This window comes from Oncorhynchus nerka, linkage group LG19, assembly GCF_034236695.1.
Source record: "Oncorhynchus nerka isolate Pitt River linkage group LG19, Oner_Uvic_2.0, whole genome shotgun sequence".
Lineage (NCBI taxonomy): Eukaryota > Metazoa > Chordata > Actinopteri > Salmoniformes > Salmonidae > Oncorhynchus > Oncorhynchus nerka.
Window position 1 is genome coordinate 44,208,101 of NC_088414.1, and position 25,041 is coordinate 44,233,141.

General features: G+C 42.4%; 1 protein-coding gene across 1 annotated transcript in view; it reads right to left on the minus strand.

Moving 5' to 3' along the window:
* Positions 1 to 25,041, minus strand: part of dchs1b (dachsous cadherin-related 1b) — a 286,096-nt gene that overhangs the window by 227,646 nt on the left and 33,409 nt on the right. The window contains exons 2-4 of the mRNA XM_065004969.1: positions 5,004 to 5,621; positions 3,785 to 4,009; positions 1,518 to 1,715 (exon numbers count right to left, since the gene is read on the minus strand). Of these exons, the coding sequence (XP_064861041.1) occupies positions 1,518 to 1,715; positions 3,785 to 4,009; positions 5,004 to 5,603 (1,023 nt within the window). The 5' untranslated portion in view covers positions 5,604 to 5,621. The remainder of the gene's footprint in view (positions 1 to 1,517; positions 1,716 to 3,784; positions 4,010 to 5,003; positions 5,622 to 25,041) is intronic.

Consider the following 25,041-nt stretch of genomic DNA (forward strand, 5'->3'; position numbering starts at 1 on the left):
ACATTTTACCAGCTACATTTAACCAGCTACATTTAACCAGCTACATTTTACCAGCTACATTTAACCAGCTACATTTAACCAGCTACATTTTACCTGCTACATTTTACCAGCTACATTTGACCTGCTACATTTAACCAGCTACATTTAACCAGCTATATTTTACCTGCTACATTTTACCAGCTACATTTAACCAGCTACATTTAACCTGCTACATTTAACCAGCTACATTTAACCAGCTACATTTAACCAGCTACATTTTACCTGCTACATTTTACCTGCTACATTTTACCAGCTACATTTAACCAGCTACATTTAACCTGCTACATTTAACCAGCTACATTTAACCAGCTACATTTTACCTGCTACATTTAACCAGCTACATTTTACCTGCTACATTTAACCAGCTACATTTTACCTGCTACATTTAACCAGCTACATTTAACCAGCTACATTTAACCAGCTACATTTGACCTGCTACATTTAACCAGCTACATTTAACCAGCTATATTTTACCTGCTACATTTTACCAGCTACATTTAACCAGCTACATTTAACCAGCTACATTTTACCTGCTACATTTAACCAGCTACATTTAACCAGCTACATTTTACCAGCTACATTTTACCTGCTACATTTAACCAGCTACATTTAACCAGCTACATTTAACCAGCTATATTTTACCTGCTACATTTAACCAGCTACATTTAACCAGCTATATTTTACCTGCTACATTTTACCAGCTACATTTGACCTGCTACATTTAACCAGCTACATTTAACCAGCTATATTTTACCAGCTACATTTGACCTGCTACATTTAACCAGCTACATTTAACCAGCTACATTTAACCAGCTATATTTTACCTGCTACATTTAACCAGCTACATTTAACCAGCTATATTTTACCTGCTACATTTTACCAGCTACATTTGACCTGCTACATTTAACCAGCTACATTTAACCAGCTATATTTTACCTGCTACATTTTACCAGCTACATTTAACCAGCTACATTTAACCAGCTATATTTTACCAGCTACATTTAACCAGCTACATTTAACCAGCTACATTTTACCTGCTACATTTTACCAGCTACATTTAACCAGCTACATTTAACCAGCTACATTTTACCTGCTACATTTTACCAGCTACATTTTACCAGCTACATTTAACCAGCTACATTTTACCAGCTACATTTAACCAGCTACATTTAACCAGATACATTTAACCAGCTACATTTTACCTGCTACATTTTACCAGCTACATTTTACCTGCTACTAAACAACTCTGTTATTTTGTTCGTTTTTTTGACGTTGTTTGTCATTTATTTTTGAAACTTATTTTGTACATAATGTTGCTGTATATTGTATATTGTGGATGAAGACTTTTAATGAAAATAAAATAACTGTCATAACCATAAAAAAATACATATATTATTTTATTTTCATTAGAGGTCTTCATCCCGTTGGTTATATGGTAATTGTGCCCTCCCTACCCATGCACACCCCCACACACACACCTCAGGGTGGCTGGCGTTGTCTCTGGCCTGTACCACCAGCTCGTGGACTCTCTTCAGCTCGTAGTCCAGCGGTCGGTTCAGAGTGATGACCCCCGACCTCGTATCCATGACGAAGTAGCGGTCAGGGTCGCTCTGACGACGGTTGATCTCGTACAGGACCAGACCGTTGTCTCCCTCGTCAGCGTCGGACGCAAACACCTGCAGGAGGGGAGAGATTGATTATTGATTGACTGACTATCAGTATAGATGAACTAATAGACGATAGAACTCTATACCAGTGGTGGCTCCTCAGAGGAGGAAGGGGAGGATCATCCTCCTCAGTGAATTTCATACAAATTAAAATGGTGAACCATTTAAAAAACGTTATCCTTTTCAGATAAAACTATACTAAATATATTCACATGTCAGAGATGCTCTACACATCTATCAGTGTGAATTTGTGGCACTACTTACTTCAAACTCACAACTGAATGAAGCTGTTACACATAGGATGTGCAGAGAAACAGCGGGTCAGTAGAACAGCGGGTCAGTAGAACAGCGGGTCAGTAGAACAGCGGGTCAGTAGAACAGCGGGTCAGTAGAACAGCGGGTCAGTAGAACAGCGGGTCAGTAGAACAGCAGGTCAGTAGAACAGCAGGTCAGTAGAACAGCGGGTCAGTAGAACAGCGGGTCAGTAGAACAGCAGCTCAGTAGAACAGCAGGTCAGTAGAACAGCGGGTCAGTAGAACAGCAGACAGCAGGTCAGTAGAACAGCAGGTCAGTAGAACAGCAGACAGCAGGTCAGTAGAACAGCAGGTCAGTAGAACAGCAGACAGCAGGTCAGTAGAACAGCAGGTCAGTAGAACAGCAGACAGCAGGTCAGTAGAACAGCAGACAGCAGGTCAGTAGAACAGCAGGTCAGTAGAACAGCAGACAGCAGGTCAGTAGAACAGCGGGTCAGTAGAACAGCAGACAGCAGGTCAGTAGAACAGCGGGTCAGTAGAACAGCAGACAGCAGGTCAGTAGAACAGCAGGTCAGTAGAACAGCAGACAGCAGGTCAGTAGAACAGCAGACAGCAGGTCAGTAGAACAGCGGGTCAGTAGAACAGCAGACAGCAGGTCAGTAGAACAGCAGGTCAGTAGAACAGCGGGTCAGTAGAACAGCGGGTCAGTAGAACAGCAGACAGCAGGTCAGTAGAACAGCAGACAGCAGGTCAGTAGAACAGCAGACAGCAGGTCAGTAGAACAGCAGGTCAGTAGAACAGCAGGTCAGTAGAACAGCAGGTCAGTAGAACAGCAGACAGCAGGTCAGTAGAACAGCAGGTCAGTAGAACAGCAGGTCAGTAGAACAGCGGGTCAGTAGAACAGCAGACAGCAGGTCAGTAGAACAGCAGGTCAGTAGAACAGCAGACAGCAGGTCAGTAGAACAGCGGGTCAGTAGAACAGCAGACAGCAGGTCAGTAGAACAGCAGGTCAGTAGAACAGCAGACAGCAGGTCAGTAGAACAGCGGGTCAGTAGAACAGCAGACAGCAGGTCAGTAGAACAGCAGACAGCAGGTCAGTAGAACAGCGGGTCAGTAGAACAGCAGACAGCAGGTCAGTAGAACAGCGGGTCAGTAGAACAGCAGACAGCAGGTCAGTAGAACAGCAGGTCAGTAGAACAGCGGGTCAGTAGAACAGCGGGTCAGTAGAACAGCAGGTCAGTAGAACAGCAGGTCAGTAGAACAGCGGGTCAGTAGAACAGCAGACAGCAGGGCAGTAGAACAGCAGGTCAGTAGAACAGCGGGTCAGTAGAACAGCGGGTCAGTAGAACAGCAGGTCAGTAGAACAGCAGACAGCAGGTCAGTAGAACAGCAGACAGCAGGTCAGTAGAACAGCGGGTCAGTAGAACAGCAGACAGCAGGTCAGTAGAACAGCAGGTCAGTAGAACAGCAGGTCAGTAGAACAGCGGGTCAGTAGAACAGCAGGTCAGTAGAACAGCAGGTCAGTAGAACAGCGGGTCAGTAGAACAGCGGGTCAGTAGAACAGCGGGTCAGTAGAACAGCGGGTCAGTAGAACAGCAGGTCAGTAGAACAGCGGGTCAGTAGAACAGCAGGTCAGTAGAACAGCGGGTCAGTAGAACAGCAGGTCAGTAGAACAGCAGGTCAGTAGAACAGCGGGTCAGTAGAACAGCGGGTCAGTAGAACAGCAGGTCAGTAAAGGTTTTTAACGTACACCTTCTGCTAGAGTCTGTTGTTTGTTGTTGTCTCCAAAACGTTTAGCTTTACTCTCTGAGCCACCATTAATACCTGCAGTATGTTGCTTCCCTGTGGTAAACTCTCTGAGATGATAGCGTGGTATCTGCTCTGGTTGAAGACGGGGGCGTGGTCATTGATGTCGGTGACTAACACCTCCAGGGTCATCAGGCCGGTGCGTCTGGGACTCCCCCCGTCGAAGGCCTCCAGAACCAGGCTGTACGAGGACCTCTTCTCCCTGTCCAGAACACCGTTCACCACCAGGTCCAGGTACAACACCTAAAGAGTGAGAAGACATGGGATGGACACAAGAACAACAGGAGAGAAAACCATAGAATGAATAGAACAGGCTTGGAAACTTGAACCCTGGCAACTTGACTGGTAAAACTCATGGGTACACTCACAATGGCTGCCTTGTTTAGTAATACAATCATTTCCATGGTAATGTAGAATGTTCATTCAAAATTATGTTTAACTGATGTGGCTCATGCAATGGAATGTATTTGTTTGTAATGTCAGTTGAGTTGATTCAACAAATCACAGCACAGATGGATGGGTACACTTCCTGCTTTTAGTCCATCACAGACTTGAATGGGGGAATCCCCGATCATGTCATTCTATTTCTTGCTTAGAGACAAATGGTACTGTATTGTTTTTCGTGTATATTGTACCACTGGCCTCACAAAATAGATTTCCATTTAAGTGGACAATAGAGTATCCTATTGTAAAACACCAGTTTGGTAAACCGTGTTAGCTCTTTTGGTCTTGATCAAGTGTCCCTGGGTGCTTTGCTATGTTACTCTATGCTATGCTATGATATGCTATGATATGCTATGCTACTATAGGTAATTTATTTATTTAACATTTATTTAACAAGGCAAGTCAGTTAAATGATTTCTTTATTTTACCTTTATTTAACTAGGCAAGTCAGTTATATTCTTCAAATTCTTATGGACGACGCTGGTCCAATTGTGCGCCGCCCTATGGGACTCCCAATCACGGCCGGTTGTAATACAACCTGCAATCAAACCAGGGTATGTAGTTATACGCCCCTAGTACTGCGATGCAGTGCCTTAGACCGCTGCGCCACTCGGGAGTTATGCTACTCTACGCTAAGCTACTCTACGCTATTCTATGCTACTCTACGCTAAACTACTCTACTCTACGCTAAGCTACTCTACGCTATGCTATGCCACTCTACGCTAAGCTACTCTACGCTATGCTATGCTACTCTACGCTAAGCTACTCTACGCTATGCTATATTGTACCATACCTTGTTAGCAGCTCTTTTGGTCTCCAGCCTGAAGGCTTGCCCCACATTGCCTTCCTTAATCACATATCCTTGGGTGGTCAGCTGATCGCGGTCCGCGTCTGACGCCGGCTCCAGGGAAACCCGTGTTCCCACCGCCGTCTGCTCCGGGATCTTCAGCAATGCCTTTGGCTTGAGGAACGCCGGCGCGTGGTCGTTGATGTCGTTGACCGTGACGGACACCTCGACTGTGACCCCGGTCATGGTGACGGCGATGAAGCTGTAGTGGTCCCTCTGCTCGCGGTCGAGGCGGCGTGCCGTGGTGATGATCCCGGAGGTCTCGTCGATGTGGAGGTCGCTGCCCACACCTGTCCCTTCGTGGTCGGAGATGAAGTACAGCGAGGCGGTGATGCCGGGGGGTAGCCCAGCACTGATGTCCCCTACGATGGTCCCTGCCGGCTGCTCCTCATCCAGCTGGAGCTCCAGAGCTCCTAGGACCGGGGTGGAGTGGACCACAACCAGCTCCAGGACCGTGTAGAGCAGGAGGAGAGATCGTGGCCTCCATAGGCCTGAACACACACACAGACCGCTGGCCCTGGGCCCACCTTCACACGTTATTGTCATGGCTGGGGACTCCTACACCTGAAAGGCAGAGAATACAGAGAATAGAATTTCAGAAGAGAACTTTAGAATAGAACTTAAGAATAGAACGTTATAATAGAACTTTAGAATAGAACCTTAGAATAGAACCTTGGAATAGAACCTTGGAATAGAACCTTAGAATAGAACCTTAGAATAGAACGTTATAATAGAACTTTAGAATAGAACCTCAGAATAGAACTTTAGAATAGAACCTCAGAATAGAACTTTAGAATAGAACCTTAGAATAGAAATTCAGAAGAGAACCCGAGAATAGAACTTTAGAATAGAACTTTAGAATAGAACCTTAGAATGGAACTTTAGAATAGAACGTTATAATATAACTTTAGAATAGAACCTTATAATAGAACTGTAGAATACAACTTCAGAATAGAACCTTAGAATATAACTTTATAATATGGTAATCTACGCTAAGCTACTCTACGCTATGCCACTCTACACTAAACTACTCTACATTATGCTAATCTACACTAAGCTACTCTACGCTATGCTACTCTACTCTAAGCTACTCTACGCTATGCTATGCCACTAATACAACTTCAGAATAGAACCTTAGAATAGAACCTCAGAATAGAACTTTAGAATAGAACCTCAGAATAGAACTTTAGAATAGAACTTCAGAATAGAACTTTAGAATAGAACCTTAGAATAGAAATTCAGAAGAGAACCCGAGAATAGAACTTTAGAATAGAACTTTAGAATAGAACCTTAGAATGGAACTTTAGAATAGAACTTTAGAATAGAACTTTTGAATAAAACTTCAGAATTTAACCTTAGAATAGAACTTTGGAATAGAACCTAAGAATAGAACTTTAGAATAGAACTTTAAAATAGAACGTTGAAATAGAACTTTAGAATAGAACTTTAGAATAGGACCTTAGAATATAATTTAAGAATATAACCCTAGAATAGAGCCTTAGAATAGAACTGTATAACAGAACTTTGGAATAGAATCTTAGAATAGAACCTTAAAATGGAACGTTAGAATAGAACCTTAGAAAATAACTTCAGAATAGAACTTCAGAATAGAACTTTAGAATAGAACTTCAGAATAGAACGTTAGAATAGAAATTCATAATACAACCGTATAATATAACTTTATAATAGAACCTTAGAATAGAACCTTATAATAGAACTTTAGAATAGAACCTTAGAATAGAACATCAGAATAGAACCTTAGAATAGAACCTTGAATAGAACTTTAGAATAGAACTTTAGAATAGAACCTCAGAATAGAACTTTAGAATAGAACTTTAGAATAGAACCATAGAATAGAAATTCAGAAGAGAACCCTAGAATAGAACTTTAGAATAGAACCTTAGAATGGAACTTTAGAATAGAACATCAGAATAAAACTTTAGAATAGAACTTTAGAATAGAACTTTTGAATAAAACTTCAGAATTTAACCTTAGAATAGAACTTTGGAATAGAACCTAAGAATAGAACTTTAGAAAAGAAACTTAGAATAGAACTTTAGAATAGAACTTTAGAATAGAACGTTGAAATAGAACTTTAGAATAGAACTTTAGAATAGGACCTTAGAATAGAACATCAGAATAGTACCTTAGAATAGAACTTTAGAATAGAACCTTAGAATAGAACCTTGAATAGAACTTTAGAATAGAACCTTAGAACAGAACTTTAGAATGGAACCGTAGAATAGAACCTTATAATATAACCTTATAATATAACTTTAGAAGAGAACCTTAGAATATAACTTTAAAATAGAACCTTAGAATAGAACTTTATAATAGACTAATAGAACTTTAGAATAGAACTTCAGAATAGAACTTTAGAATGGAAACTTGGAATGGAAGCTTAGAATAGAACTTTAAAATAGAACCTTAGAATATAACTTTAGAATGGAACCTTAGAATGGAAACTTGGAATGGAACCTTAGAATAGAACTTTAGAATAGAACCTTAGAATATAATCTTAGAATAGAACTTCATAATAGAACCTTAGAATAGAACTTCAGAATAGAACTTTAGAATATAACTTTTGAATAAAACTTCAGAATTTAACCTTGGAATAGAACTTTAGAAAAGAAACTTAGAATAGAACCTCAGAATAGAACTTTAGAGTAGAACCTTAGAATAGAACTTTAGAATAGAACGTTGAAATAGAACTTTAGAATAGAACTTTAGAATAGGACCTTAGAATAGAACTTTAGAATATAATCCTAGAATAGAGCCTTAGAATAGAACTGTATAACAGAACTGTAGAATAGAATCTTAGAATAGAACCTTAAAATGGAACGTTAGAATAGAACCTTAGAAAATAACTTCAGAATAGAACTTCAGAATAGAACTTCAGAATAGAACTTCAGAATAGAACTTTAGAATAGAACCTTAGAATATAACTTTAGAATAGAACTTCATAATAGAACCTTATAATATAACTTGTATCTATTCTTGGAAGATGAACTTTAGAATAGAACTTTATAATAGAACCTTGAATAGAACTTTAGAATAGAACCTTAGAACAGAACTTTAGAATGGAACCTTAGAATAGAACCTTATAATATAACCTTATAATATAACTTTAGAAGAGAACCTTAGAATATAACTTTAAAATAGAACCTTAGAATAGAACTTTAGAATAGAACCTCAGAATAGAACTTTAGAATAGAACCTTAGAATAGAAATTCAGAAGAGAACCCGAGAATAGAACTTTAGAATAGAACTTTAGAATAGAACCTTAGAATGGAACTTTAGAATAGAACGTTATAATATAACTTTAGAATAGAACCTTATAATAGAACTGTAGAATACAACTTCAGAATAGAACCTTAGAATATAACTTTATAATATGGTAATCTACGCTAAGCTACTCTACGCTATGCCACTCTACACTAAACTACTCTACATTATGCTAATCTACACTAAGCTACTCTACGCTATGCTACTCTACTCTAAGCTACTCTACGCTATGCTATGCCACTAATACAACTTCAGAATAGAACCTTAGAATAGAACCTCAGAATAGAACTTTAGAATAGAACCTCAGAATAGAACTTTAGAATAGAACTTCAGAATAGAACTTTAGAATAGAACCTTAGAATAGAAATTCAGAAGAGAACCCGAGAATAGAACTTTAGAATAGAACTTTAGAATAGAACCTTAGAATGGAACTTTAGAATAGAACTTTAGAATAGAACTTTTGAATAAAACTTCAGAATTTAACCTTAGAATAGAACTTTGGAATAGAACCTAAGAATAGAACTTTAGAATAGAACTTTAAAATAGAACGTTGAAATAGAACTTTAGAATAGAACTTTAGAATAGGACCTTAGAATAGAATTTAAGAATATAACCCTAGAATAGAGCCTTAGAATAGAACTGTATAACAGAACTTTGGAATAGAATCTTAGAATAGAACCTTAAAATGGAACGTTAGAATAGAACCTTAGAAAATAACTTCAGAATAGAACTTCAGAATAGAACTTTAGAATAGAACTTCAGAATAGAACCTTAGAATAGAACCTTATAATAGAACTTTAGAATAGAACCTTAGAATAGAACATCAGAATAGAACCTTAGAATAGAACCTTGAATAGAACTTTAGAATAGAACTTTAGAATAGAACTTTAGAATAGAACTTTAGAATAGAACCATATAATAGAAATTCAGAAGAGAACCCTAGAATAGAACTTTAGAATAGAACCTTAGAATGGAACTTTAGAATAGAACATCAGAATAAAACTTTAGAATAGAACTTTAGAATAGAACTTTTGAATAAAACTTCAGAATTTAACCTTAGAATAGAACTTTGGAATAGAACCTAAGAATAGAACTTTAGAAAAGAAACTTAGAATAGAACTTTAGAATAGAACTTTAGAATAGAACGTTGAAATAGAACTTTAGAATAGAACTTTAGAATAGGACCTTAGAATAGAACATCAGAATAGTACCTTAGAATAGAACTTTAGAATAGAACCTTAGAATAGAACCTTGAATAGAACTTTAGAATAGAACCTTAGAACAGAACTTTAGAATGGAACCGTAGAATAGAACCTTATAATATAACCTTATAATATAACTTTAGAAGAGAACCTTAGAATATAACTTTAAAATAGAACCTTAGAATAGAACTTTATAATAGACTAATAGAACTTTAGAATAGAACTTCAGAATAGAACTTTAGAATGGAAACTTGGAATGGAAGCTTAGAATAGAACTTTAAAATAGAACCTTAGAATATAACTTTAGAATGGAACCTTAGAATGGAAACTTGGAATGGAACCTTAGAATAGAACTTTAGAATAGAACCTTAGAATATAATCTTAGAATAGAACTTCATAATAGAACCTTAGAATAGAACTTCAGAATAGAACTTTAGAATATAACTTTTGAATAAAACTTCAGAATTTAACCTTGGAATAGAACTTTAGAAAAGAAACTTAGAATAGAACCTCAGAATAGAACTTTAGAGTAGAACCTTAGAATAGAACTTTAGAATAGAACGTTGAAATAGAACTTTAGAATAGAACTTTAGAATAGGACCTTAGAATAGAACTTTAGAATATAATCCTAGAATAGAGCCTTAGAATAGAACTGTATAACAGAACTGTAGAATAGAATCTTAGAATAGAACCTTAAAATGGAACGTTAGAATAGAACCTTAGAAAATAACTTCAGAATAGAACTTCAGAATAGAACTTCAGAATAGAACTTCAGAATAGAACTTTAGAATAGAACCTTAGAATATAACTTTAGAATAGAACTTCATAATAGAACCTTATAATATAACTTGTATCTATTCTTGGAAGATGAACTTTAGAATAGAACTTTATAATAGAACCTTGAATAGAACTTTAGAATAGAACCTTAGAACAGAACTTTAGAATGGAACCTTAGAATAGAACCTTATAATATAACCTTATAATATAACTTTAGAAGAGAACCTTAGAATATAACTTTAAAATAGAACCTTAGAATAGAACTTTATAATAGACTAATAGAACTTTAGAATAGAACTTTAGAATGGAAACTTGGAATGGAAGCTTAGAATAGAACTTTAAAATAGAACCTTAGAATATAACTTTAGAATGGAACCTTAGAACGGAAACTTGGAATGGAACCTTAGAATAGAACTTTAGAATAGAACCTTAGAATATAATCTTAGAATAGAACTTCATAAAATAACCTTAGAATAGAACTTCAGAATAGAACTTTAGAATATAACTTTTGAATAAAACTTCAGAATTTAACCTTGGAATAGAACTTTAGAAAAGAAACTTAGAATAGAACCTCAGAATAGAACTTTAGAGTAGAACCTTAGAATTGAACTTTAGAATAGAACATAGAAATAGAACTTTAGAATAGAACTTTAGAATAGGACCTTAGAATAGAACTTTAGAATATAATCCTAGAATAGAGCCTTAGAATAGAACTGTATAACAGAACTTTAGAATAGAATCTTAGAATAGAACCTTAAAATGGAACGTTAGAATAGAACCTTAGAAAATAACTTCAGAATAGAACTTCAGAATAGAACTTTAGAATAGAACTTCAGAATAGAACTTTAGAATAGAACCTTAGAATAGAACTTTAGAATAGAACTTCATAATAGAACCTTATAATATAACTTGTATCTATTCTTGGAAGATGAACTTTAGAATAGAACTTTATAATATAACCTTAGAATAGAACCTTAGAATAGAACCTTGAATAGAACTTTAGAATAGAACCTTAGAATAAAACCTTAGAATAGAACTTTAAAATAGAACCTTAGAATAGAACTTTATAATAGACTAATAGAACTTTAGAATATAACTTCAGAATAGAACCTTAGAATAGAACTTTAGAATGGAAACTTGGAATGGAACCTTAGAATAGAACATTAAAATAGAACCTTATAATAGAACTTTAGAATAGAACCTTATAATATAACCTTAGAATAGAACCTTAGAATAGAACCTTAGAATAGAACCTTAGAATAGAACTTCATAAAATAACCTTAGAATAGAACTTCATAATAGAACCTTAGAATAGAACTTCAGAATAGAACCTTAGAATAGAACTTTTATCTATTCTTGGAAGACAAATGTGTTTCTTTGCTACAAATCTTCCATGTTTGAAAGCCGTTATTCCCAAGAGCAGCTGAATCCTGTTGGATTGTCACTGAAGACTAAACTTTGGCCAGAAACACTGGTCTTGTTTATCACAAACATTGTTTATTGGGTGGAACAATTGGCTGTAGAATAGGACTCTAGTGCTGATATGTGGATTGAAGAGGCCATCAAAATTATTCTACAGTGCTGTAATGGGCTTACTCTTAACACCTCTCATGCCAGGTCACGCTAAAAGACACACAGAGAGAGAGAGAGAGAGAGAGAGAGAGAGAGAGAGAGAGAGAGAGAGAGCATACCCTAACCCTCTAAAACACAACATACCCTAACCCTAACCCTCTAAAACACTACACACTGAGACTAATGAACACCTGTTACCATACACGGAGAGGACACACGGAGACGACACACTGAGACGACACACTGAGACGACACACTGAGACTACACACTGAGAGCACACACAGAGACGACACACGGAGATGACACACTGAGACGACACACTGAGACTACACACTGAGACTACACACTGAGACTACACACTGAGACGACACACTGAGACTACACACTGAGACTACACACTGAGACTACACACTGAGACTACACACTGAGACGACACACTGAGACGACACACTGATACTACACACTGAGACTAATGAAAACCTGTTACCATACACTGAGACTACACACTGAGAGCACACACGGAGACGACACACTGAGACGACACACTGAGACTACACACTGAGAGCACACACTGAGACGACACACTGAGACTACACACTGAGACTAATGAAAACCTGTTACCATACACTGAGACTACACACTGAGACGACACACTGAGACGACACACTGAGACGACACACTGAGACTAATGAAAACCTGTTACCATACACTGAGACTACACACTGAGACGACACACTGAGACGACACACTGAGACGACACACTGAGACTAATGAAAACCTGTTACCATACACTGAGACTACACACTGAGACTACACACTGAGACTAATGAAAACCTGTTACCATACACTGAGACTACACACTGAGACTAATGAAAACCTGTTACCATACACTGAGACTATACACTGAGACTACACACTGAGACTACTGAAAACCTGTTACCATACACTGAGACTACACACTGAGACTACACACTGAGACTACACACTGAGACTACACACTGAGACTACTGAAAACCTGTTACCATACACCGAGACTATACACTGAGACTACACACTGAGACTACACACTGAGACTAATGAAAACCTGTTACCATACACTGAGACTATACACTGAGACTACACACTGAGACTACACACTGAGACTAATGAAAACCTGTTACCATACACTGAGACTACACACTGAGACTACACACTGCGACTACACACTGAGACTACACACTGAGACTACACACTGAGACTAATGAAAACCTGTTACCATACACTGAGACTACACACTGAGACTACACACTGAGACTAATGAAAACCTGTTACCATACACTGAGACTACACACCGAGACTACACACTGCGACTACACACTGAGACTACACACTGAGACTACACACTGAGACTAATGAAAACCTGTTACCATACACTGAGACTACACACTGAGACTACACACTGAGACTACACACTGAGACTACACACTGAGACTAATGAAAACCTGTTACCATACACTGAGACTACACACTGAGACTACACACTGAGACTAATGAAAACCTGTTACCATACACTGAGACTACACACTGAGACTACACACTGAGACTACACACTGAGACGAATGAAAAACCTGTTACCATACACTGAGACTACACACTGAGACGACACACTGAGACGACACACTGAGACTACACACTGAGACGACACACTGAGACTACACACTGAGACTACACACTGAGACTACACACAGACTACACACTGAGACTACACACTAAGACTATACACTGAGACTACACACTGAGACGACACACTGAGACTACACACTGAGACTACACACTGAGACTACACACTGAGACGACACACAGACGACACACTGAGACTACACACTGAGACTACACACTGAGACTACACACGGAGACTAATGAAAACCGAACCCTGGTGTGCCTCTGGCATAATGTTTTTGTAATTGTCTTACTCTATCCCAGCGTTAGGTTTTCAGAAGACTGAGGCCGGCTTTTCCTTTAATGTTTTACCCTGGGCTTTGCTCCTTTCATATTTATTTTGATCCTGACAAATTCCCCAGTCCCCGCTGATGACAAGCATACCCATAACCTGATGTTGCCACCACAAAAATATGAAATGCAATACATCCGTGTTGTTTCATATTGGATTTGACCCAAAACTGTAGTTTTTAATTTAGCTCACAATGTTAATAATGTATTTGTCTTACAGTATCACGGCTGGCTGAAGGACCGGACCGAGGTGCAGCATGGTAAGCGTACATTTTAACTTTATTTCAAAATGACGGCGACAAAACGAAGAACAAAAAAACAACAACCGTGAAGCTTTGGGCTATGTGCCCTGAACAAAGACAAACCGTGAAGCTTTGGGCTATGTGCCCTGAACAAAGACAAACCGTGAAGCTTTGGGCTATGTGCCCTGAACAAAGACAAACCGTGAAGCTTTGGGCTATGTGCCCTGAACAACTACAAAGTTAACTTCCCACAAAACAGGTGGGGGGGGAGTATGGTTCTCAATCAGAGACAACGACAGACAGCTGTCCCTGATTAAGAACCATACCAAAGCCAAGACATAGAAATTACAAAACATAGAAAAAAATAACATAGAATGCCCACCCTAGTCACACCCTGGTCTAACCAAAATAGAGAATAAAAAGCCTCTCTATGGCCAGGGCGTGACATACAGTACCACATAACAGCCTTGTTACAAACAGAATTAATGATTTGGAGTGAATTATTTAACACAAGCTTCCATCTTTTCTCTTTGTCATAAAGGCCAGTAATGTAGAGTGAATGCAATGTTGTTGATCCCTTTGTGTATTCGAGTACTGTGGTGGCAGCGTCATGTTATGGGTATGCTTGTTACCGGCAGTGACTGGGGGAATTTGTCAGGATCAATAGAAATATGAAATACGATCAAAGCCCAGAGAAAAAGTAAGCGGAAAATCTGCCTCAGTCTTCTAAACTCTGGGATAGAGTTTTATTTAGTCAGAATGACAATACACACATGTCCATGCCTAAAGACAAACCACAATGACTTTCCAAGAGGTGTTGACTGTTCCTGAATGGTCCAGTCTCAGTCCTGACTTAAATCTGATTTATTTATTTTTTTTATATCAGAGAATATTTGAATATTAATGTCCATCAATGATTCCCAACTAAATGTACTGAGCTTGAGCAATTCTGACACAAAAAAACAAGCAAGGCCATCAACAGGAAGTGTCGTAGTTTGAGTAGCAAGGCCATCAACAGGAAGTGTCGTAGTTTGAGTAGCAAGGCCATCAACAGGAAGTACCGTAGTTTAAGTAGCAGGGCCATCAACAGGAAGTGTCGTAGTTTGAGTAGCAAGGCCATCAACAGGAAGTACTGTAGTTTAAGTAGCAAGGCCATCAACAGGAAGTACTGTAGTTTAAGTAGCAAGGCCATCAACAGGAAGTACCGTAGTTTGAGTAGCAAGGCCATCAACAGGAAGTACTGTAGTTTAAGTAGCAAGGCCATCAACAGGAAGTACTGTAGTTTAAGTAGCAAGGCCATCAACAGGAAGTACCGTAGTTTGAGTAGCAAGGCCATCAACAGGAAGTACCGTAGTTTAAGTAGCAAGGCCATCAACAGGAAGTACCGTAGTTTAAGTAGCAAGGCCATCAACAGGAAGTACTGTAGTTTAAGTAGCAAGGCCATCAACAGGAAGTACCGTAGTTTGAGTAACAATAATTCTTTAATTTCTTAATTTTTTTATTTTATTGGTCGTGTACACGGTGTAACGGGTGTGCAGCGACAATCTTACGTTACGAGCTCCCAACAATACAGTATAATGTTAAGGCAGGGACATGGTACGTTACGAGCTCCTAACAATACAGTATAATGTTAAGGCAGGGACATGGTACGTTACGAGCTCCCAACAATACAGTATAACGTTAAGGCAGCGACATGGTACGTTACGAGCTCCCAACAATACAGTATAACGTTAAGGCAGCGACATGGTACGTTACGAGCTCCTAACAATACAGTATGATGTTAAGGCAGGGACATGGTACGTTACGAGCTCCCAACAATACAGTATAATGTTAAGGCAGGGACATGGAACGTTACGAACTCCCAACAATACAGTATAATGTTAAGGCAGGGACATGGTACGTTACGAGCTCCCAACAATACAGTATAATGTTAAGATGGGGACATGGTACGTTACGAGCTCCTAACAATACAGTATAATGTTAAGGCAGGGACATGGTACGTTACGAGCTCCCAACAATACAGTATAATGTTAAGGCAGGGACATGCTTACGTTACGAGCTCCCAACAATACAGTATAACGTTAAGGCAGCGACATGGTACGTTACGAGCTCCCAACAATACAGTATAATGTTAAGGCAGGGACATGGTACGTTACGAGCTCCCAACAATACAGTATAATGTTAAGGCAGGGACATGGTACGTTACGAGCTCCTAACAATACAGTATAACGTTAAGGCAGCGACATGGTACGTTACGAGCTCCCAACAATACAGTATAACGTTAAGGCAGCGACATGGTACGTTACGAGCTCCCAACAATACAGTATAATGGTAAGGCAGGGACATGGTACGTTACGAGCTCCCAACAATACAGTATAATGTTATGGCAGGGACATGGTACGTTACGAGCTCCCAACAATACAGTATAATGGTAAGGCAGGGACATGGTACGTTACGAGCTCCCAACAATACAGTATATTGTTAAGGCAGGGACATGGTACGTTACGAACTCCCAACAATACAGTATGATGTTAAGGCAGGGACATGGTACGTTACGAGCTCCCAACAATACAGTATAATGTTAAGGCAGGGACATGGTACGTTACGAGCTCCCAACAATACAGTATATTGTTAAGGCAGGGACATGGTACGTTACGAACTCCCAACAATACAGTATAATGTTAAGGCAGCGACATTCTTACGTTACGAGCTCCCAACAATACAGTATAATGGTAAGGCAGGGACATGGTACGTTACAAGCCCCCAACAATACAGTATAATGTTAAGGCAGGGACATGGTACGTTACGAGCTCCCAACAATACAGTATATTGTTAAGGCAGGGACATGGTACTTTACGAGCTCCCAACAATACAGTATAATGTGAAGACTCTGCAAGGGGCGTGTAGATATTCACTAGCAGCCGTAGCTATTTTGAAAAGAAAATGATAGTAAAAACAATATATATAAATATATCCTTCCTCACTCTTCTCTTTCACACACACACACACACACACACACACACACACACACACACACACACACACACACACACACACACCAGAAGAAAGCACCATTTCGAAAAAGCCTTCTACTTTCCCTGTTTATCCAGACTGTAAATGTTTGTCTGATCTTAGAAACAGTCATAATTCTGTTGATAAATAACCAGCTGACAATTATTTAAGATGATTCAAAGAGTTTATAGTTCTTGACAACACTATAGAGTTCAGAGTAAATACAATTCATCCGGAACAAAAAACACTTTCAACTCCAATCAGAGTCAACCAGGACCAAACCTACAACACACACTGCATCGCAAATGGAGCCCTATTCCCTATATAGTGCACTACTTTAGACCAGAGCCCTATGGAACCCTATTCCCTATATAGTACACTACTTTATACTAGAGCCCTATGGAACCCTATTCCCTATATAGTAGACTACTTTATACTAGAGCCCTATGGAACCCTATTCCCTATATAGTGCACTACTTTAGACCAGAGCCCTATTGCAACCTATTCCCTATATAGTCCACTACTTTAGACCATAGTCCTGTTTGGCCCTGTCCGGGGGTGTCCTCGGATGGGGCCACAGTGTCTCCTGACCCCTCCTGTCTCAGCCTCCAGTATTTATGCTGCAGTAGTTTATGTGTCGGGGGGCTAGGGTCAGTTTGTTATATCTGGAGTACTTCTCCTGTCCTATTCGGTGTCCTGTGTGAATTTAAGTGTGCTCTCTCTAATTCTCTCTTTCTCTCTTTCTTTCTCTCTCTCGGAGGACCTGAGCCCTAGGACCATGTCTCAGGACTACCTGACATGATGACTCCTTGCTGTCCCCAGTCCACCTGGCCGTGCTGCTGCTCCAGTTTCAACTGTTCTGCCTAATTATTATTGGACCATGCTGGTCATTTATGAACATTTGAACATCTTGGCCATGTTCTGTTATAATCTCCACCCGGCACAGCCAGAAGAGGACTGGCCACCCCACATAGCCTGGTTCCTCTCTAGGTTTCTTCCTAGGTTCTGGCCTTTCTAGGGAGTTTTTCCTAGCCACCGTGCTTCTACACCTGCATTGCTTGCTGTTTGGGGTTTTAGGCTATGTTTCTGTACAGCAATTTGAGATATCAGCTGATGTACGAAGGGCTATATAAATACATTTGATTTGATTTGTGCCACCCTATTCCCTATATAGTGCACTACTATAGACCAGAGCCCTATGGCACCCTATTCCCTACATAGAGCACTACTTTAGACCAGAGCCCTATGGAACCCTATTCCCTATATATAGTGCACTACTTTAGACCAGAGCCCTATGGAACCCTATTCCCTACATAGAGCACTACTTTAGACCAGAGCCCTATGGAACCCTATTCCCTATATAGTGCACTACTATAGACCAGGACCCTATGGCACCCTATTCCCTACATAGAGCACTACTTTAGACCAGGACCCTATGGCACCCTATTCCCTATTTATAGCTCCAAGGGGTGGAAAGAGTACTGAAATATCTACTCAAGTAGAAGTATTTTTACCTTAATTACATTTTACTAAAGTAGAAAAACTGTTACTTTAACGGCAATGGCTACCCGGATTCTCTACTGTATATAGCCTCTCTACTGTTATAGCCTCTAATGTATATAGCCTCTCTACTGTTATAGCCTCTACTGTATATAGTCTCGCTACTGTATATAGCCTCACTACTGTATATAGTCTCGCTACTGTATATAGCCTCTCTACTGTTATAGCCTCTCTACTGTATATAGCCTCTCTACTGTTATAGCCTCTCTACTGTTATAGCCTCTACTGTATATAGCCTCTCTACTGTTATAGCCTCTACTGTATATAGTCTCGCTACTGTATATAGCCTCTCTACTGTATAGAGCCTCTCTACTGTATATAGCCTCTCTACTGTATATAGTCTCGCTACTGTATATAGCCTCTCTACTGTTATAGCCTCTCTACTGTATATAGCCTCTCTACTGTATAGAGCCTCTCTACTGTATATAGTCTCCCTACTGTATATAGCCTCTCTACTGTATATAGCCTCTCTACTATATATAGCCTCGCTACTGTATATAGTCTTGCTACTGTATATAGCCTCTCTACTGTATGTAGCCTCTACTGTTATAGCCTCGCTACTGTTATAGCCTCTCTACTGTATATAGCCTCTCTACTGCATATAGCCTCTCTACTGTATATAGCCTCTCTACTTTTATAGCCTCTCTACTGTTATAGCCTCTCTACTGTTTATAGCCTCTCTACTGTATATAGCCTCTCTACTGTATAGAGCCTCTCTACTGTCTATAGTCTCCCTACTGTATGTAGCCTCTCTACTGTTATAGCCTCTCTACTGTATATAGCCTCTCTACTGTATAGAGCCTCTCTACTGTCTATAGTCTCCCTACTGTATATAGCCTCTCTACTGTATACAGCCTCTCTACTGTTATAGCCTCGCTACTGTATATAGCCTCTCTACTGTATGTAGCCTCTCTACTGTTATAGCCTCTCTACTGTATATAGCCTCTCTACTGTTATAGCCTCTCTACTGTATATAGCCTCTGTGTGTGTGTGTGCGTGTGCGTGTGCGTGTGCACGTGTGTGTGGTTACGTACTGTGTTTGTGTATTCAAAGCATGTGCTTTTCAGTATGTTTCAATATACTGTATCTGTATTATAAAACACGTGCTGTGACATCATCTCTGTGCGACCAGAGTAACAGGGAGGGAGAGCAGGAGGGCTCCGTACAGTCTATCCCACACACTGTCTGGCAACACAGACCTGTAATCTAGCTCCTGATGGACTGACACACGTGGACACACAAACAGACACACACACAGGCACAAACACACAGACACACACACAGTCACACACACACCGATGATAGAGTATACATTTTCTATCCCTCACTCATAAGCCCATTGTCACTTCCTGTTGATGGCCTTGCTACTCAAACTAGGGTACTTCCTGTTGATATCCTTCTCTCTCTCTCTCTCTCTCAATTCAATTCAACTCTCTCTCTCTGCCTCTCTCTGCCTCTCTCTGTCTCTCTCTCTCTCTCTGGCTCTCTGTCTCTCTCTCTCGCTCTCTCTTTCTCTCTCTCTATCCCTCTCTCTCTGTCTCTCTCTCTCTCTCTATCCCTGTCTCTCTCCCTCCCTCTCTCCCTCTCTCTCTCTGCCTCTCTCTCTATCCCTCTCTCCCTCTCTATCCCTCTCTCCCTCTCCCTCTCGCCACCCCTCCCTCCCTGTAATGAATGCTGCAGATCTAGTCACCCGTAGCCAACTAAAACAGGACCCTGGCTGTTCTATATTCTATACATCCCCTGTCTGTGTCCCAAATGGCTGTTCTATATTCTATACATCCCCTGTCCTGTCTCTTACATCCCCTGGTAAAACAGCTTATTAACAATGTAGAAAAGTAAGTTGGATGAGAAAGTTTGGGAGCTTTCTAGATCAAACACATCTCTGATCTGAATCCACTGCAGTGTGGAAACTGCCAACCAACACGTCACCCCTGACTTGACGCCCCTGTCAATTATATTGTATTTGTACTGTGTGAAAGAGAGACAGCTGGGCTCTCAACTGATACACAGTACACGTACACGTACACAACACACCCCTCACACAGCCTTCACACACCCCTCACACAGCCTTCACACACCCCTCACACAGCCTTCACACACCCCTCACACACCCCTGACACAGCCTTCACACAGCCTTCACACACCCCTCACACAGCCTTCACACACCCCTCATACAGCCTTCACACACCCCTCACACAGCCTTCACACACCCCTCATACAGCCTTCACACACCCGTCACACAGCCTTCACACACCCCTCACACAGCCTTCACACAGCCTTCACACACCCCTCACAAATCCTTCACACAGCCTTCACACACCCCTCACACACCCCTCACACAGCCTTCACACACCCCTCACACAGCCTTCACACACCCCTGACACAGCCTTCACACAGCCTTCACACACCCCTCACACAGCCTTCACACACCCCTCACACAGCCTTCACACACCCCTCACACAGCCTTCACACACCCCTCACACAGCCTTCACACACCCTCACACAGCCTTCACACAGCCTTCACACACCCCTCACAAAGCCTTCACACAGCCTACACACCCCTCACACACCCCTCACACAGCCTTCACACACCCCTCACACAGCCTTCACACACCCTCACACAGCCTTCACACACCCCTCACACAGCCTTCACACACCCCTCAAACAGCCTTCACACACCCCTCACACAGCCTTCACACAGCCTTCACACACCCTCACAAAGCCTTCACACAGCCTTCACACACCCTCACACACCCCTCACACAGCCTTCACACACCCCTCACACAGCCTTCACACAGCCTTCACACACCCCTCACACAGCATTCACACACCCCTCACACAGCCCTCACACAGCCTTCACACCCCTCACAAAGCCTTCACACAGCCTACACACCCCTCACACACCCTCACACAGCCTTCACACACCCTCACACAGCCTTCACACACCCTCACACAGCCTTCACACACCCTCACACAGCCTTCACACACCCTCAAACAGCCTTCACACACCCCTCACACAGCCTTCACACACCCCTCACACAGCCTTCACACACCCCTCACACAGCCTTCACACACCCCTCACAGCATTCACACAGCCTTCACACACCCCTCACAAAGCCTTCACACAGCCTTTACACACCCCTCACACACCCCCTCACACAGCCTTCACACACCCTCACACACCCCTCACACAGCCTTCACACACCCTCACACACCCTTCACACACCCCTCACACAGCCTTCACACACCCCTCATACAGCCTTCACACACCCGTCACACAGCCTTCACACAACCCTCACACAGCCTTCACACAGCCTTCACACACCCCTCACAAATCCTTCACACAGCCTTCACACACCCCTCACACACCCCTCACACAGCCTTCACACAGCCTTCACACACCCCTGACACAGCCTTCACACAGCCTTCACACACCCCTCACACAGCCTTCACACACCCCTCACACAGCCTTCACACACCCCTCACACAGCCTTCACACACCCCTCACACAGCCTTCACACACCCCTCACAAAGCCTTCACACACCCCTCACACAGCCTTCACACACCCCTCACAAAGCCTTCACACAGCCTACACACCCCTCACACACCCCTCACACAGCCTTCACACACCCCTCACACAGCCTTCACACACCCCTCACACAGCCTTCACACACCCCTCAAACAGCCTTCACACACCCTCACACAGCCTTCACACAGCCTTCACACCCCTCACAAAGCCTTCACACAGCCTTCACACACCCCTCACCCCTCACACAGCCTTCACACAGCCTTCACACAGCCTTCACACACCCCTCACACAGCCTTCACACACCCCTCACACAGCCTTCACACACCCCTCAAACAGCCTTCACACACCCCTCACACAGCCTTCACACACCCCTCACACAGCCTTCACACACCCCTCACACAGCCTTCACACACCCCTCACACAGCATTCACACAGCCTTCACACACCCCTCACAAAGCCTTCACACAGCCTTTACACACCCCTCACACACCCCTCACACAGCCTTCACACACCCCTCACACACCCCTCACACAGCCTTCACACACCCCTCACACAGCCTTCACACACCCCTCACACAGCCTTCACACAGCCTTCACACACCCCTCACACACCCCTCACACACCCCTCTCACAACCTTCACACACCCTCACACCCCTCACACAGCCTTCACACACCCCTCACACACCCCCTCACACAGCCTTCACACACCCTCACACAGCCTTCACACACCCTCACACAGCCTTCACACACAGCCTTTACACACCCCTCACACAGCCTTCACACACCCCTCACACACCCTTCACACACCCTCACACAGCCTTCACACACCCCTCACACAGCCTTCACACAGCCTTCACACACCCCTCACACAGCCTTCACACCCCTCACACAGCCCTTCACACCCCTCACACATTCTTCACACACCCCTCACACAGCCTTCACACACCCCTCACACAGCCTTCACACACCCCTCATACACCCCTCACACAGCTTTCACACACCCCTCACACAGCCTTCACACAGCCTTCACACACCCTCACAAAGCCTCCACACAGCCTTCACACACCCCTCACACACCCCTCACACAGCCTTCACACACCCTCACACCCCTCACACACCCCTCACACACCCCTCACACACCCTCATACAGCCTTCACACACCCCTCACACAGCCTTCACACACCCCTCACACAGCCTTCACACAGCCTTCACACACCCCTCACAAAGCCTTCACACAACCTTCACACACCCCTCACACAGCCTTCACACACCCCTCACACAGCCTTCACACACCCCTCACACAGCCTTCACACACCCCTCACACAGCCTTCACACACCCCTCACACACCCTCACACAGCCTTCACACACCCCTCACACAGCCTTCACACACCCTTCACACACCCCTCACACAGCCTTCACACACCCCTCACACAGCCTTCACACAGCCTTCACACAGCCTTCACACCCCTCACACAGCCTTCACACACCCCTCACACATTCTTCACACACCCCTCACACAGCCTTCACACACCCCTCACACAGCCTTCACACACCCCTCATACACCCCTCACACAGCTTTCACACACCCCCTCACAGCCTTCACACAGCCTTCACACACCCCTCACAAAGCCTCCACACAGCCTTCACACACCCCTCACACACCCCTCACACAGCCTTCACACACCCCTCACACAGCCTTCACACACCCCTCACACACCCCTCACACACCCCTCATACAGCCTTCACACACCCCTCACACAGCCTTCACACACCCCTCACACAGCCTTCACACAGCCTTCACACACCCCTCACACAGCCTTCACACAGCCTTCACACACCCCTCACACAGCCTTCACACACCCCTCACACAGCCTTCCAGTCTGGTTCCGGAGAACAGCAAAGTCTGAAACATTCAATATTCTCTGTTCTGGTTCAGAACTCCAGTTCCTAAATGGAAGTCATTTCCCTGTTTAGTGCACTACATAGGGCCCATTGGTCTCTAGTGCCATGTGGGACGCTGACCAATAACCAATCACCTCAGAGGGCTGTGGAGGCGTGATCCAGCAGGGAGTGACCTCATCCAGTCCACCAATTATAGAGCAGATACTACCCCACCCACCCACCCCACACACACACACACACTACCACACACACCAACTATAACCCATAATACCCCCACACACACGCACACTAACACACACACCAACTATAACCTATACAGCCCCCTCCACACCAACTATAACCCATACTACCCCCACACACACCAACTATAACCCATACTACCCCCCACACACACCAACTATAACCCATACTACCCCCCCACACACACACGCACACTACCACACACACCAACTATAACCCATAATACCCCCCCACACACACACACGCACACTAACACACACACCAACTATAACCCATACTACCCCCCACACACACACACGCACACTACCACATACACCAACTATAACCCATAATACCCCCCACACACACACACGCACACTAACACACACACCAACTATAACCTATACAGCCCCCCACACACACCAACTATAACCCATACTACCCCCCCTCCACACCAACTATAACCCATACTACCCCCCCATACACACACACACGCACACAAACACACACACCAACTATAACCAATACAGCCCCCCCACACACACGCACACGCACACTAACACACACACCAACTATAACCTATACAGCCCCCCACACACACACTAACACACACACCAACTATAACCTATACAGCCCCCTCTACACCAACTATAACCTATACAGCCCCCTCTACACCAACTATAACCTATACA